Raw genomic sequence first — 17,013 nt, 5'->3', positions numbered from 1 at the left:
TGCACCTTTGATTTCAATTTTTCCTGTTTATGGAACAGGGAAAAATGCAGAAAGCTAAGTGTCAGACCTGGAGGGGTCTGGATGTTTGCTTGGTTAGCTTCACTCTAAAAGTTCTGGGGCACTTCTGAGCAGGGGAGCTTTAGGGACTTCTGTACCCAAGGTCACCCAGCAGAGACAGTGCCTCGGGGTTCACTCAGATCTGGGCCCATCACCTTGGGCTGTCATTGTCCCATCTCCATAGTCTGTTCCCTCAGCTTAAGTCGAATTTGCTAAATGAGTTCAAATCTCAAATGAACTGGTTTAAGAATGGCATAGGCTGGGGTGCGACTCTCTGGCAGAAGCTGCCTGGTGCCTGCAAGCCTGGGCTGCAGCCTAGCACTGAAGCAACACTGAAGCACAGAGATGCCAGGTAGGGTCTGGGCAGGAAATCACTCTGTGGGTGCAGCAGCTATGACACATGTGGGTGAGGTGTTGGCTGTGGCATGCACAGGCTGGCTTTAAAGAGTCACCTTGCTCTCTGGCTGACCAAGCCAGAGAGAAGGAAAAACTGAGAGAAGTAGCAGACTGTGGAGATGGCCCAGCAGGTAGTGATGCTTGCCAAGCAAGCCTGGTGGCCTATGTTTGATCCCCAGAGCTCACACAAAAGTGGAAGAAGAGAGCTGACACTACAGAATCCTTCTGACCTCCATATGCATACACACATATTATATACATCACGCATACACACACACATCATATACATCATGTATAGGCACGTATACATCACATACCATATACATCACACATGCACACATCATATATATCTGCATACACACACAATCATATACATCATGTATAGGCACATATACATCACATACCATATACATCACACATGCACACATCATATATATCTGCATACACACACATCATATACATCATCCACACACACCATATACATCACACATGCATGCACACATCATATACATCATGCATGCACACATTATATAGATCATGCATACAGATGCACATTATATATCACATATACACACATCATATATATCACACATGCACATATCATATACATCATGCATGCACACACATCATATATATCATGCACACACACCATATACATCACACATACACACACATCATATATATCATGCACACACACACATCATATATATCACACACACATCATATATGTCATGCATACAGATACATATTATATACATCATGCACATACATCATATACATCACACACATTTACACAGTAATAATAATAATAATAATAATAATAATAATAATAATAATAATAATGAATAAGAAGACAATAGCACCAAGGGGATCAAGGGAAGCAGTTAGCGGTACCTCACACCCACGGCTGGGTTTAAAAGTCTCACCCTGCTTCTCTTGGAAGGTGAAAGTCCACAACCACTGGGTGTGAGCACCTGTGCCCAAGGCAGTATCCCAGAAGTCCCCGAGTGTCCAGCTATTTTGGACCCTTCTCTTTTTCTTTCCTTCCTCTTTCCACATCAGGGGTCAGTGAGCTTGATGCTGTCCAACCCTGCTTCCTGCTCCTTTTATCTTTCACAAACTCCCCTTTCCCCAACCAAACTCCTTTGCTTCTAAAATAAACAAGTTCACAGCTGGGGACAAGCAATGGCTTCCGCTGAAGCCAGGGACATAGGTGGCAGACCCTGTGGGGTGGAAGGGCCAGCAGGGCAGGGTGGCCTTGGACCTCTCTGAACTATAGTTTTGACACGCAGCCACGCTGAACACTGCAGCCTTCCGGCCTTACAGTGTCTGTGGCTCATTTTCAAGAATTCTTAGTTTTTAGGGAAGGTGAAAGACTCACTTCCCTTCTGAGGCCCACAAAAGGATGGTTACATGGAAACTACACTTAAAAAGAAAATACACTACAGGGCTGGAGAGATGGTTCAGCAGTTAAGAGCAATGGCTGCTCTTCCAGAGGTCCACAGGTTCAATCCCCAGCACCCACGTGGTGGCTCCCTCACATTGGTAACTCCAGTACCAGGGGATCCAGCACCCTCCTCTGACTTCCATGGGCACTGGGCACATATGTGGTACACACACGTATACACAGGCAAAACACACAGACACAAACATACAGACAATGATACACAGACACACAGACACACACACACACACACGATAAGAAAGCAACACTGGCCAGTGAGACGGCTCAATGGGTGGCAGTGCTTTATGTGCAAGCCTGAGGATGCTAGTTTGAGCCCTGAAACCAACACAAGGGAGGGAACCCACTCTACAGAGTTGCTGTCTGCCCTCCACACCCAAACCATGGCACAAATGCACCACCTAACACCAAATACACACCCTAACAATAAATCAAAGTGTAAAAGAACACATAGACCGTGCACGTGGGAAGTCAGTGGATATATGGGACATGGAGGAGGCCTCCCACAGAGCCTGCTATATATCTTTTATTTTAAATTTTATTTACATGGGTATTTTGCCTCCATGTATGTCTGTAGGAGGGTGTGCTATACCCTGGAGCTGGAATTAGAGACAGTTGTAGAACTGCCACACGGGTGGTGGGATTTGAACCTGGGTCCTTTGGAAAAGAACTAGCCAGTGCCTCTTAACCACTGAGCCATCTCTCCAGCCCCAAACTCCACAGCTTTATGAGGAAGCTAAGCTTGAGGACAGTCTGGATTGTCTGGATGCAGAGCTCAGCTAGGAATGACCAAAGCTGAGCAGATGGTCTTTCTAGCCACTGGACTGAGAATCCTCACTTTCCATCCTTTAAAACAAAACAAAGTATATTATGTTTAGAAAAAAAGAAAGAAAAGTTTCCAAGAGCAAGATAAAAACCCCCTGACCACCTCTAAGCTCCCCACCCACACTCTCTGAAAAGGGAAGGAGGGGGAGGCCCGGAGGAAGAAGCAGAGAGTCTGAGTGACACTCTCCTGGGGTGCCACTTCTGATGTGAGGTGACAGACATCCAGACAGAGGACATGATGGTCAGGTGCTCCGAGAAGCTGCAGCACCAAGATTCTGTGAAACTCACCACACCACACAGCCTTTTTCCTACTGCTAGGTGTTATCTAACAGCATTTGCCTGTAATTTACCAGCAAGGGACAGAAAGTCTTCACATGTACGTGGAGGTCAGACATCCTCCTCAGAGTCTCCAAAGACACTCCACCTTATTTTTTTGAGTTAGGGTCTCTCATGGAATGTGGAGCTCACTGAAGCAACTAGACTGGCCAGCCAGCAAGCCCTAAGAATCCTCCTGTCTCTGCCCCCTCAACCCCTTACCCCTGGGATTTTAGATTCGGGTTGGCTGTTTAGTGGATCAGGGGATCTGAACTCTGTTCTCCTGCTGGCCTGGTGATCTCATTACCACTGAGCTGCTGCTTCGACCCCTAAGAGCCACTGGATTTTGAGACTTTTGAGACTGTTCGCTCCGGAGGCTCAAGGACAGGCTCATAGTGAAGGCGCAGAGAGAAGACAGGAGACCCTAACCTGCTAAAGTCAACAGAATACAGTTGCAGATGTGCGGATATTCAAATCCTTAACGCTGGAAGAGACTCCCAGCTCAGGCAAGTCAGGGAAGGGTGGATGAGTCTCTAAGTAACCAAGGAGGCTGCCCCACCCCCTCCCCCACAACCAGATGCATGGTGCTCTGGGTCCTGTGCACAAAGATCCAGCAGGGGAGGTGGCTTAGCTGGCAGGAAGGTCTGCCACGACGGGACACAGTGACATTCATGACACCATCGAATGGAGTCACGTGCCCACTTTCTTCACCCATCATGAAGTCATATGCCCACCATGAAGCCACTTTTTAACTGTCACTTTCCCCTTAGAATCTTTCCACAGCTGTATTTTCACTAAAGTAAAATTCCATGAGTTACAGGGAGCCGAGAGAGTCATTGAGAGTAGCAAAAAGGCTTCCTGTTTCATGCCCAGAACTTGCCCTCAGAATCGAACCATACCCAGATGTTCTATGTAGTAATGCTGCCCACCCCTCTCCTAGACAGCTTCTCTCTATCCCGAATTCCATCAGCAAGGGGATTTGAGATGTTTAAATGAGGTAGCGATCAAGTGACTTCTTGTAGCATCCTAGATCTAGAGACTGGAGAGACTGCGGTCCCTGCTGTGCTTTCGGAAACAAAGTAGCTGAAGGCTGAAGAAGAAGCTGTCGGGGGGGTAAGCGGGAGATTCCAGACAGTCTCTAGAGTGTGCAGAAAGTGACCTGGTGCCACATATTTGAAAGGCTGCTACTGGGTCCCTCCCTCCCTGATTTCTTTTTATGCAATGTGACATTTAAGTCCTTAAAAAATTGGGCAATATGTCACCTTTTGGTTTGTTTTTGCCCCCAGGCCCTTGTTAGGTAGCCTAGGCTAGCCTGGTGCTTGCTGTGTAGCCCAGGCTGGCTCTAAGCTTGTAGCAATTCTCGTTTTTTCAGCCCAAGATTCTGGATGTTCACACACTTTCCCAGATACACAGAAAGGAGCTTTAAAATAAAATATAGACTCTCTACTTTTGTTTCCAAGCCTGTTTCCCCAAGGTATCATTCTTTTGGAAACTATGATTACCCTTCCGGGAGCAGTCAGGAAAGGGCATCAGACAAGAGGGTCGTTCACCTTCATCTCGGTCCTCTATGGACACAGAGGCAGTCAGTCACCCTACAGCCTCCTCATGAGGCAAGACCAGTGGAGATCACTGTTTAAGACCCCTCACTCTCTGCAGAGCCTTAGTGCAGAGGAGGTGTGCCTGATGGGGCTCTCCAGCCCCTGCTCTGGCCTGTCTTTCTGGACAGAAACCAAAACTTCGGAGGGGTCTGGGCACAGCTTCCCATGGACCTTCCCTGCATTTCCTGCACTTCCTTTGGATGCAGACAGCCATGGTGGCCACCTTATCCAGAGGCACCAGCGACAAAGAAGGGAATGAAGCCAGTGGACACGACAATGAGGCCGCGTTGATGAGGAAAGGGGAAACCTGATCGCTGATGGCATAAGCCCAGACTTAAGGTGACATCTGCATGGTGGGAGGGAATGCCTACCCATCTGGTGGCCATTTCTTCCGGCTGGCTCGAATGGAAAAGCCACGCATGTACAGTGTCTTCTACAATTGTAGAAGGGAGCACCTTCTATGAGGAAGAGGCTGTGGCCATAGAAAAATTCCAAAACCACTACTAGAAATGAAACATTTTCTTCCCTAAAACCTGATCCCTGGGTTCCCAGTGGGGATGGGTCTTGCCCACTCCCTGGAACAAGCTTCTATTTATCTGTCCTGTGTGTGTGTGTGTGTGTGTGTGTGTGTGTGTGTGTGTGTGTGTGTAGAAACAGGTACTCGGGGCTCCTGGTCTAAGCTCAGGGTTTGTTGTCATTGTTTGAGGCATGGTCTTACTGTGTAGCCCCAACTGGCCTGCTCTGAAGCACATCCCAACCTTGTGCTCGTTTTGGTGGCAATCCTCCTGCCTCAGACTCATACATGTTGGAAGCCACCATGCCCATGAATGCTTCCTCACAGGCCATGGAGTGAGCACGGAGTGACTCATTCTCCGTGCTGTGGCCTAAGAGAAACCCAGGAGGGAGCAGAGCTGTGGAGCCCCCCCTTACCCCCCCACTGCTCCTCCACAGACATCGCCACCCCCACTCTGTGATTGATGTGTAATGATAATTGGTGGGATCTGGGGGTGGAAGTGATGATACACACCTTTAATCCTAGCACTTAGGAGACAGAGGCAGGTGGATCTCTGTGAGTCCCAGGCCAGCCTGGTCTACAGAGTGAGTCCACGACAGCCAGGACTCTGTTATACAGAGAAGCCCTCTTCTCAAAAAAACAAAAAAACAAAAGTACAGATTTAATGAGCTAGTTTCCCCCTGAAATATATTAATGAAATGTAAATTATATGTACTTTACAAAGGTATGTTAAGTACTACTTGTGTGCCGCACCTAAAAGCCATCTGGCCTACCAGAGACATAGGTGAGGGACCTTACTGTGGCAGCTCTTCTGCTAGCATGCACTCACTCATGCCTGGTAACTGGGTTCGATACAGATCAACTCAGCCCAGGCTAACGGGTGGCTCATTCCACCGGCCTGGTCCTTGCTAGTCATTTTTTCAGTGGCTTTTGATCTCTTACCCTAGGAAGCATCCACAGGAAAAGAGAGTAGCCCAGAGATATGAGACTTTAGCGACCGGCCTGGGTTTTTATGTCTCTTTCAGCTGAGGTGAGCCTAAATTCTGAACCTGGGGCAAACATTCCACACAATACTTTGTTCTCATTAACCAGGTGGCAGGCACCTCATCTCTGGGAGTAGAGACCCCGTGCTTCCTTCTCCACTTCTGTCCCCCTACAAGAAGCAGACAAGCAGCCTGGCCGATAGTTACGTGTGCAAATGACCAGCACCACTCCTGAGCCAGGGAGAGGGCTCTGTGTAGAAAGGCACCTGCCATCAAACCTGATGACTTGCATTCAACCTTCAGGACCTACGTGGCACAAGGCAAGACCGATTCCTGGAAATTGTCCTCTGAACTCCATTCGCGTGGGCCGTGGTGCACACACACACACACACACACACACACACACACCCTTTCAGTCAAAATTTAACGGAAATGAAGAGCACAACAGTTTGCATTTTGCCCCCTGTGAGCCCACAGAGGAAGGCTCTCTGAGTGTCAGGAGCAGCTTGGGGCTGCAGCTGCTCCTGTGGGAGGCTTGGAGCCAAAGCTGCTGTCCAGGCACAGCACACACCTAGGCTCCAACGTGCTGAGCTCACAGCAAAACTCTGGGCTGAGTACATGGCTCATGAGTAAGAAAAAACAAAAAAACAAAGAAACTGTAGTTCCCCTTTTTTGCAACTCATGTTGGAGAGTGGCCTCCTCCTCAGAGGCAGCTTTCTTAGCAGCCTCCACCTTCCTCCTTTTCTGAGTGATTTCCCCTCTGGGCCGCTGTCATTTCCCCTCTTACTCACCACTGCTCAAGATGACTGCACTGCATTTCCACGGCCGCTTCCCTATTTCTCTTGACTCCGTCAGCCTGTGATCACTTTCTTTTGAACTTTCCGACGCTAGCCCATGTCTCAAGAGCCACGATTGTGGTCTTTTCCTATTTCTCTCTTTCTTTTTCTCTTCTCTTCTCTTCTCTTCTCTTCTCTTCTCTTCTCTTCTCTTCTCTTCTCTTCTCTTCTCTCCTCTCCTCTCCTCTCCTCTCCTCTCCTCCCCTCCCCTCTTCTTCCTTCCTTTCTTTCTTCCTTTCTTCCTTTCTTCCTTTCTTCCTTCCTTCCTCTCTTTCTTTCTTTCTTTCTTTCTTTCTTTCTTTCTTTCTTTCTTTCTTTCTTCCTTCCTTCCTTCCTTCCTCTCTCTCTCTCTCTCTCTCTCTCTCTCTCTCTCTCTCTTTCTTTCTTTCTTTCTTTCTTTCTTTCTTTCTTTTAAATAAAATGTCTTCTATAGGAAATAAGATGTGCGAAGGAGAAGGGCCTTTATTCAACAAGAGAACAGACAGCGAGCGAGTGGTAGATTTTATAAGTGAATGAGAACTGTCAATGAAATAATGAGAGAGCTGGTTTGGTGGTGCACACCTTTAGCCCCAGTACTCAGGAGGCAGATGCTGGCCTGTCTCCTAGCTCAAGCTCTGCTTGGTCTACACAGCAAGTTCCAGGCCAGCCAGGGATCCACGGGGAGAGCCTGGCTCTGAATAAATAAATACACACATAGTGAGGAGGAGCGGACACTTGTTCCTTTGTGGCACTTAGAACAGTGCCTGCCACACAGTAGGCGCTCGCTCAGTGTGCATAGAATGAATGAAGGGCCACCCTTGGTATGTATGGAATGAACACTCGGTGTGTATGGAATGAATGAATGAAGGGCCCCTTGTCTCCTGCTCGTGCCCTCAACAGTAGCCCCTCCCCCTGCCCACTAAGTTCAGAGAAAATGCACTCCTCTCTAGGACAATGGGCACCGGATGCTTTTATCCAGAGTGGAAGTGAAAACCCTTGGCCTTGAGTTTTCTAGCTCATCTCTAGGCTTCAGTTCTTCCTCACTCCGTTTCTGTTGCATAGCAACCCAAGTAATGTTTTCAAACATCTATCACAGGGTGTCATCCGCTCTCCCGCCCGCCCCGATGTAGGTGAGTAGTTTCCTTTCTTACACTGAAGTCCTGACACAGCAGATGAGGCTCGTTACTCCACTGACCCCTCCCCCACCCCAGCCTCTTCTCCAGACAGTCCCTCCATTTGTTTACCGTGGCCACTCCTGGGACTCAGTCCCCATGTAGGGCCTTTGCACATGCTCTTTCCCTTGCCTGGCACTGCATCTCCACGGTGACTCTCTGCGTCCATCCCCTGTCAGGTCACCTTGCTATACCTGAAGTCACTGTGTGCATTTACCGTCTGTTGCTCTGATCCAACTGTAGTATCAGCCCAGGCCTCACACGCCAGAACTCCTACAATCCAGAGCCTCCATGTGGGGTGAAAGGGTAAACAATGAAGACACTTGCTTGGGTGTTCTTGTTGGGTCCTGTGCTTGCACAATTTCACCTCACGAGGTGATAGAGGGACCGACCATGCTGGCAAACTCAGAGGGAAGGTCCTTGTGACCCTGACTTTAAACTTAACAATTCGAATTTTAATGTGACCACAGGAGGAGGGGCCACTTCTCAAGAATCCAGGTCAAGTGGTGTTCAGGCTAGAGAGCTGAGAGTGCAGGGTGACCTCTGTTCCCAGATACCTGACGACTAAGAACTAGGAAGTGCTGCCCCTGTCTCTGCGGTGCGACTGTGTTGCAAGGGTTGTGTCTGCTTCTCTGTAACTGCCTGTTCACACATGACAGGAGGCATTTACTTAGTACCTGCTGTATACACGCACTGCTGGAAGTACCTTTAGCACTGTAAGCAAGTCAAACGTTGTGTGTTGTGTCATATTGTATCCCCTGCACTCCCCAATATCTTTCCAGAGAGAAACACACCAGCCATGAACCAAGCAAGCCCAGACAATGTCTAGTCCTGCTGTGTAAAGACAAGATGGGCAAGAAAATGACGGGAATGCGTGAGGTAGTGGGGGATCTGGGGTGTGGTTAGATAGAGACTCACAGATCCAAGGTGGGGCTGATGGGGGGGGGGGGACCCATGTGATAGGTTGCAAGATAGGAGAAGAGAGAGGAGCCTTGAAGACTGTTTTCATACTAAGTCTTTGCTCCGACTTCTTGAGAGTGGAGAGGGAGAGGAGGCTGCTGCCTCTGAGACGGGAATCCCTGATGTTCCGAAGGTAGATGTTTCTAAAGGTGAATTCAGGGCCCATCACTTTGGGTAAGATTGTAACGATGCTCTGAGAAGCCCTTCTGGAGACCTGTGAGCACACAGCAGTCTTTGCAGATAGGGAAGACGACATCTCATGTAGCTCACACTGGCTTTGAACTCCCAATCCTCTTGTCTCTCCTTCCCTAGCTCTGAGATCACAGGCTGCTCCCTGTGCTGCCCAGACAAGACAGCATTAAAGACATCAAGAAGTCAAAATAAAAACTCATATCTAATAAACTACTGATTTCCCTTTCTTCCTCCTTTGAAACAGGCTCTTCTCTGAAGCAGATGCTGGTCTCAAACACAAGATCCCCCTGCCTCTAACTTCCAAGTGCACAACGGCAGCTCCTTCTGTCCTTTAGAACAAGTTTCTAGCGCTTCTTTAAGCAGCTTATTATCTGTCTGTCCATCCATCTGTCTATGTATTTAGTGTATGTGTGTATGTGTGTGTGTGTGCACATGCATGGGCATGCACCACAGCACACATGTGGAGCTCAGAGGACAACTCACAGGAGTCAGTGCTCTCCTTTGTCCTGCATGTCCTAGGATCCCTCTATGTCCTGGGATCTAACTCAGATCCACAGGCTTGGTGGCAAGCACCTTCTACCTGCGGAGCCATTTTTAGCACTTCCTCAGCGGAGGTCAGCCAGCCAGTAGGCCAGTGAAGGAGATGACAGGCTCATTGCAGGGCCGTGTACATGACTTCCCTCTGCTGGGTCTGTTAAATGCTGAGGTCACCAACATTTCCTATTGCTAATATCACACGTAATTTTAAGTGTTCCCTCTTGTTTTATAAAGCAACCAGGCAGCCACAGCAGGAGCAAAAGCACAGCTCGTTTAACTGCTAGAGGACAAATCTGAACTTGGCATCCAGGTGGGTAAGTGGCCTTGGATGGTAGTGAAGAGCTTTGAAGTTAAATGCACCAAAGAAGAGGACTGCATCTGGAGGGCATCATCCTGAGTGAGGTAACCCAATCGCAAAAGAACACACATGATATGCACTCACTGATAAGCAGATATTAGCCCAGAAACTTAGAATATCCAAGATACAATTTGCAAAACACATGAAACTCAAGAAGAAGGAAGACCAAAGTGTGGATACTTTGCTCCTTCTTAGAATGGGGAACAAAATGCCAATGGAAGGAGTTACAGAGACAAAGTGTGGAGCTGAGACGGAAGGAAGGACCATCCAGAGACTGCCCCGCCCGGGGATCCATCCCATATACAACCACCAAACCCAGACACTATTGCATATGCCAGAAAGCTTTTGCTGACAGGACTCTGACATAGCTCTCTCTTCTGAGTCTATGACAATGCCTGGCAAATACAGAAGGGGATGCTCACCGTCATCTATTGGATGGAACACAGGGCCCCTAATGAAGGAGCTAGAGAAAGTACCCAAGGAGCTATAGGGGTCTACAACCCTATAGGAGGAACAACAATATGAACTAACCTGTACCCCCCAGAGTGTCTCTAGTTGCGTATGTAGCAGAGGATGGTGTAGTCAGCCATCAATGGGAGGAGAGGCCCTTGGTATTGCGAAGATCATATGCCTCAGTACAGGGGAATGCCAGGGCCAGGAAGCAGGAGTGGGTGGGTTGGGGAGCAGGGCAGGGGGAGGGTATAGAGGGCTTTGGGGATAGCATTTGAAATGTCAATGAAGAAAATATCTAATAAAAATAATAAAAAAATGCCTTTAAAAAAAGAAGAAGAGAAAGAGAACTGCTTCCCTGTATAGCCTGCTCACACACAGTGCTCCTGCTTAGGAAGCAGATGAAGGTGGTGAAATAGCTCAGTGGTGAAAGGCTCCCGCTACCAAGGCTCATGTCCCAAGTTCAATCCCTGGGACCCACCTGGTGGAAGGAGAGAACTGATTCCTGCAAAACTGTCCTCCTTTGACTACACACATGCCATGACATTCACCTCCATCCTCCAGACATGTACAGACACATGAAATAAATACAATGTCACTTAAAAAACAGAACAGTGAGGCACCACATTAACGAGGGCAGTTGGTTAACAAATCAACTGGCAGATCAACTGTGTCAGTGCAATCTAAGGCATAGTGCTGACTATATCACACTGTATGCTGACTATATTATACATGACATGTTGACTAATGATTGTATTCTATGACATGCTGATTACATTCTAAACAGTACAAGCCCAGAAGGCCCCGCACTCACTGCTCCTGCTCATTTATGTGAGAAAATAACTCGCCAAACATAGCGTGATGAGCACACCTTCCATTCCAGCACTGTAGAGGCAGATAGATCTCCAAGAGTTTGAGGCCAGCCTGGGCTAACTAGTGAGACCCAGGAAGGGAAGGGGAGAAATACATCCACACAGACACTCAAAAAAATGGAGTGAATAATCAGATGGAGGCTCCTTGGCCTGGGAGATGAAGACTGGACCCCCACTCAGGGAGGGATCCCCTCAGGCACCACCTTACTGGAAAGGGGTGTCTTGCATGAGCTGAGATTAGAGCACCAGAGCTGGATGGCATCGGTGAGGTCAGAAAGAATCCGTATTTTAAAGAGTCCTAGAAACAGGGCGCGGCACAACAGACATGATCTGGGCCCTGCCAAGTGAGAAGCAGCGCCTGGCTTTTCGTTTGTTTCTTGAGGCAGGGTCTATGTGGCTCAAGCTGGCCTTGAAGTGGCAGCAACACCCCTCACACCCCAACCCCTGCCTCCAGCCTCCCTGGAGCTGAAAGTCCAAGCCACGCCCCTCTTCCTCTCCCTCCCCCCTCCAGCATGAGATGGCTCTTTGTTGATGCAGTTCACTGACCCCATGGCTATGGTGAGACCACAGTGGGGGGCGGGGGGGGGGTAGCCAGATGTCTTCTTCTTGCTCTGCTTAGGCAGGGCCGCTGATTGCCCATGGGGGTCGGGGGGGTTTCTTCATATGCAAGATGAGGCTGAGAAGACCTGTCTCATGGGAAGGCTGCAAACGGAGTCCACACACTAAGGGAGTGAGGACTAGTTGGGTGCTCCATGGAGCACCTGGTGCACACGCAGTGAGTGACGGTTAGTTATTGGGCCTTGCACCAAACAGACAAGCGGGCTGTGCATCATTGCCCGGACAATACATATGCGCTTACAGATTATACTATGACATATAAAACGTGCAGAAATGAGTGGTGCCAAGTTTCAGATCTTAAAAGCATCTCAGCAGAAACAAAACAAACAGAGCCGACAAAGTTGTGAGAGACAAATAGGAAATGGGTTATTCCAGATTAAGGACAAGACCTGGCAAAGAGTGTGACCTTGAGATGAAGCCTTGAACTGGACAAACAGACCCAAGGGTGTTTTTGGAGACTGTTCTGACGTTCAAATGGGCTCATAATACCTATGTGAAGGTAAGGATACAGGTCAAACGCACAGGAATGAAGCATGTCCTGCTGTTGTTGATGGCCCTGGCTGAGGATGCCTTGAATTCCCCATCATCTTGGGTTACAGGCCTGTGTAGCCCATGCTGGGGACAAAACCCGGGCTTTTGTGCCTGTGAGACAAGTGCTCTGCCAACGGAACAACATCCCCAGCCCAGGAGGGAGGAGTGCAGGGCTGGCTATTTATTTTCACGAAGCTGAACAGCAACAGTGAGCAGAGCTGTAGCATCAGTCGATGTACAGACAGAGGCCGTATGCCGGAGAGACAGACTGCCGGAGAGACAGACTGCCCGGAACTGCGGGGATGCCTTTGGATGAAAGATTTAGTGGGGCTGGCTCAACTACTCACTTCCCCAGCGCTTTGTGGGGCAAGATTCTCAACTCAGATATTTACAAGTCATCTAAACAAGGAGTCGCCACAGACCCCAGCCCTGGATCCCACGCCCAACACTTGTTACTATCACAATGACAAGCAACATTTAATTCCGGCAAGCAGCCTCCCATTTAGCAACTGTTTCATGGCTCTTTTGTATCTACCATTCTATCACATTTTGAAAGAATAGGAGGGGACAGAAAAGCAACGACTGTGAGCTTCACTTTCCTTGTGATCTCTCCTCCTTCTCCCCAAGCCCCCGCATACAGTATGGGTGTGTGAAACCCAAAAGTTGATGTCACAATGTCCTTCTCCATCACCCACCCACTTTATTTGTGTGTGTGTGTGTGTGTGTGTGTGTGTGTGTGTGTGTGTGTGTGTGTGGAGTTGGAGTTGCTTGTCTTAGGGATGCTGGCCAGAGAACTACAGGGACCTTGCTGTCACCTCCTTGCCGTCTCTGGGGTTACAGGTACACGCTTTCATGCCTGTTTTTTTTGTTTGTTTTTGTTTTTTGTTTTTTGTTTTTTTATGTGGGTACTGGGTACTGAATTCAGGTCCTTATGCCTGTATTGCAAGTACCATCGTCACATCTCAGGCTCCAGTGCCCTTCTTGGGTTAGCAGTGTGCCATGCTATACATATGCTATAGGACCGTCTCTTGGTTCCTGGCCCAGACTTGCAGTTTGTACCAGAGTTCCAGTCCCCAGCGCCCAAAGGAACACGAAGGCAGTTCATGGGTGTCCTTATTGGAGTTAGCAAGAGTAGAGCCAAGGTCTAAGCTCTCTCTATTCAAGAGAAGTGAGTGCCCCAAGCCAGTCAGAATCCTTGAGAGCCACACTAAGCACCTTCAGGATGCAGAGAAAGAGAGAATGTTTAAGAAGTTTGCTGAGTGGTGAAGAGACACACAGTGGGGGCTTGGGCTGTCTGCCTCCTGCCGATTTCACCCCATCATTTCCAGTCATCTTGAAACCAACAACTGGTAAAGAGCAAAGCTTTCTCATTCCAAACCTGCCTGCCACTAATAACCTACCCTTCGTGTTCATTAGAGACCCAAAGATAAAAACAGTTGAGTCAACTGTTGCTCTCATGCACTCAGCCCCAATCAGTCACTCACCTTGGGCGCACCCTCTCTGATGCTGGTGCCTCTCATGGCTGTGATGTGAGCAGGGTCCTCGGAGTTCTGCCGCTGATATATCTGGTTCCAGGGACCAATGATGCAATATCACTGCATGCTGCTGGCTGGTTCCCAGGAGCTGGATTCTATGGAACTGTTTGCCAACACATGGAAACAGTCGAGATGATTCTTTCAAGTAAAGAGAGTCAAATGAAAGGAACGGGGGAGGCGGGGCCAGAGCTTCAGGCCACACCCACGCCTCCATGCCTGCTGTCCCACTTCATGGTAAGTGGAGGCTGACACTCCTTTGCTGTGTGAAACCACAAAAGAAGAAGAAGGAGAAAAAAAAAAAAAAAAAAAAACCCACCCTTCTGCTTTACAAGGTGAAGTTCCTACTTTGAGCAGCCCAGCGTAGGATCACACCGCATTCTTGTCCCTTGAAGACTAATGGAACAATTCCCACCCAGCGAGGCAACACATTTCCATGATGAAGCAAAGCTGCTGGACTTCCGCTGAGGGTCAGCATGTCTTCCTTCCTGTCCCCTGCGGTGTGACAGCTGGGGTAACAGGAGTAAACTGCCCTGCTCTGAACCCCACGTTTTCTACACCTTCACTCCAATTCTCCGTGGTTATATTTTAGCGGGCGCTGCTGAGAGCACCAGATACTGCCCCACACTTGGCTCTTTGTGTCAAGCGAGTGCTCTGAACTCATGAAGTGGAGTCCTCACGACTTCCCAAGTTTAAAGTTTCCCTCAACTCAGACCCAATATCCAGAGAGGAGCCACGGAGTACAAAAAAAAAAAAACCAAAAAACAAACAAAACCAAAACCAAAAACAAACAAACAAACAAACAACCCCAAAAAAACCAAACAAACAAATAAGAAAACAAAACAAAAACCCAAAACTAGCTTAGGCTTCATTTCATTTCAGCATAAGGGTCCCCTCTTCTAAGCAGCTCCTCCCAGCTCCCCTGGGATTCGATCTGTAGACCAGGCTGGCCTTAAACTCACCAAGACCCACCTATTTTTGCCTCCCAGGTGTGAGATTTAAAAAGCATGCCATAGCCAGACCACGGTGGCACTCTCCTTTGATACCAGCACTCCCAGAAAGCAGAGGCTGGCTAATCTCAGTGAGTTTAATGATAGCCTGACTTACAAAGTAAGTTTGGGGCCAGCCCCGAACTCAAAGTGGAAAAAAAAAGTAAATTTAAAAAAATTGAACCAGTGAGATGGTTCAGTGGGTGAAGCTGTCAGCTGCTAAGCTGAAAACTTGTTGGAGTTATTGGAATTACACGGTGGGAGAAGAGGACTCCTGCAAGCTGTCTTTCTGACCTCTGCATGCATACTGCCACTCGTGTGCATACTTCCCTCCCCAGATAAAATAAATGCAATCAAAACAAGCAAACAGATAGAATGCTGTCTCTATTTTAAATGGTCTTTAAGGAACCAGTGATCAGCAATCTGCAGGCGACAGTAGCGAAAGGGGGTGACAATGACTAGACAGGATGAACAGGCTCTAGACAAATGTAGAACCGGGCATGCTCCCACCCCCACATCTACAGTGCTGAGACAGGAGAACAGCTGCGACTTTAAGGCTGTTCTGGGCCACCTCAGAGTTCTAGGCCAGTCTGGACTACGGTGTGAATCTGTCTTAGCAAATAGAAGTAGCTGTCAGCCACATGCTCCCTGCCAAAGTCCACAGGGAAGAAGTAGTAATTTCCAGAAGGCTTTTCACAAGAGAGACACATTCTGAAAAGGGTGGGGTGCGTCAGATCAGAGGCAGTGCGAGCTCCATTTTAGGAAACGCTGTAGCTGCAGAGAGGAGTTGTGAATCATAAGAGCTTCAGCCCACTGCTCTGCACAGGGACAGATCAGAAGGCGTGCTCTCGCTCACCGAGCCAGGCATCCCTGGTAGCAGGCCACTCTCCATCAGTCATCCAGTTTTTAAAAAAACGTGTGTGGTGTTTTGCCCATATGTCTGTAAATGTGCAGGCAATGTCCACAGATGCCTGACGAAGGCGTCAGAGTCTCTGGAACTGCAGTTACAGACGGTGTTGAGCATCTTTTCAGCTGCTATGCCACTGACCTTAAGTCCAGATATTTACTGAAGTGATCCCCTCATGCCTGCTTCCTTCCTTCTTTCCTCCTTCCTTCCTTCTTTCTTCCCTTTCTTTATTTCTTATTTCTTGTTTTTGTTTTTTTTTTTTTCTTTCTTTGAGACAGAGTTTCTGTGTGTAATATTACTGGCTGACCTGAAACTCACTTTGTAGACCAGGTTAGACTCACTTGCAGAGATCCTCCTGCCTCTGCCTCCGGAGTGCTGGAACTAAAGGTGTGCACCACCACTCCCAGCAGCCCTTCCTTTGTTTTGAAATAGAGTCTCATGTAGCCCAGGCTGGCCTCACATTTTCTATGTAGCTAAGGATGGCCTTGAACTTCTGATCCTTCGGCCTTCACCTCCCAAGTGTTGAGATTATAGGCACCATACCCATGTATGTGGTGCTGGGTGTCAAACCAAGGACCTGGAGCATGGCAAGCAAGCACTCTGCCAACTGACCTATAGCCCAAGCACTCTGCCAACTGACCTATAGCCCAAGCCTCTGCCAACTGACCTATAGCCCAAGCCTCTGCCAACTGACCCATAGCCCAAGCACTCTGCCAACTGACCTATAGCCCAAGCACTCTGCCAACTGACCTATAGCCCAAGCCTCTGCCAATGTTGATGCTTTAAATAAGGCAGAACTCAACAAAAAAGCATTTGTTACTTATACTAATTTCTAAAGGCAAAAATGGATGTGGGGATCTGAGAAAATTCCTGAGAGTGAATAACATCCCTAACAAACACATATCCAGAAAACTACCAAAACCCAAGGTC

The 17,013-nt window shown here is 48.3% G+C and overlaps 1 protein-coding gene across 7 annotated transcripts in view; it reads right to left on the bottom strand.

The window, feature by feature from the left end:
- Cass4 (Cas scaffolding protein family member 4) overlaps positions 1-14,501 on the bottom strand; it is a 40,109-nt gene extending 25,608 nt beyond the window's left edge. For 6 of the 7 annotated variants that reach the window (NM_001379465.1, NM_001379466.1, NM_001276422.2 and 3 more), the window contains exon 1: positions 14,140-14,501. In NM_001379465.1, the coding sequence (NP_001366394.1) occupies positions 14,140-14,175 (36 nt within the window). In that variant the 5' untranslated portion in view covers positions 14,176-14,501. Of the gene's footprint in view, positions 1-6,941; positions 7,098-14,139 lie in introns of those variants that run through there. The other variant, XM_030251767.1, reaches the window with a different exon arrangement.
- Positions 14,502-17,013: the final 2,512 nt, after the last annotated feature.

This window comes from Mus musculus, chromosome 2, assembly GCF_000001635.26.
Source record: "Mus musculus strain C57BL/6J chromosome 2, GRCm38.p6 C57BL/6J".
Taxonomy (NCBI): Eukaryota; Metazoa; Chordata; class Mammalia; order Rodentia; family Muridae; genus Mus; species Mus musculus.
Note: the sequence above shows the minus strand (reverse complement) of the source record. Positions and strands in the feature narration are given on the sequence as shown.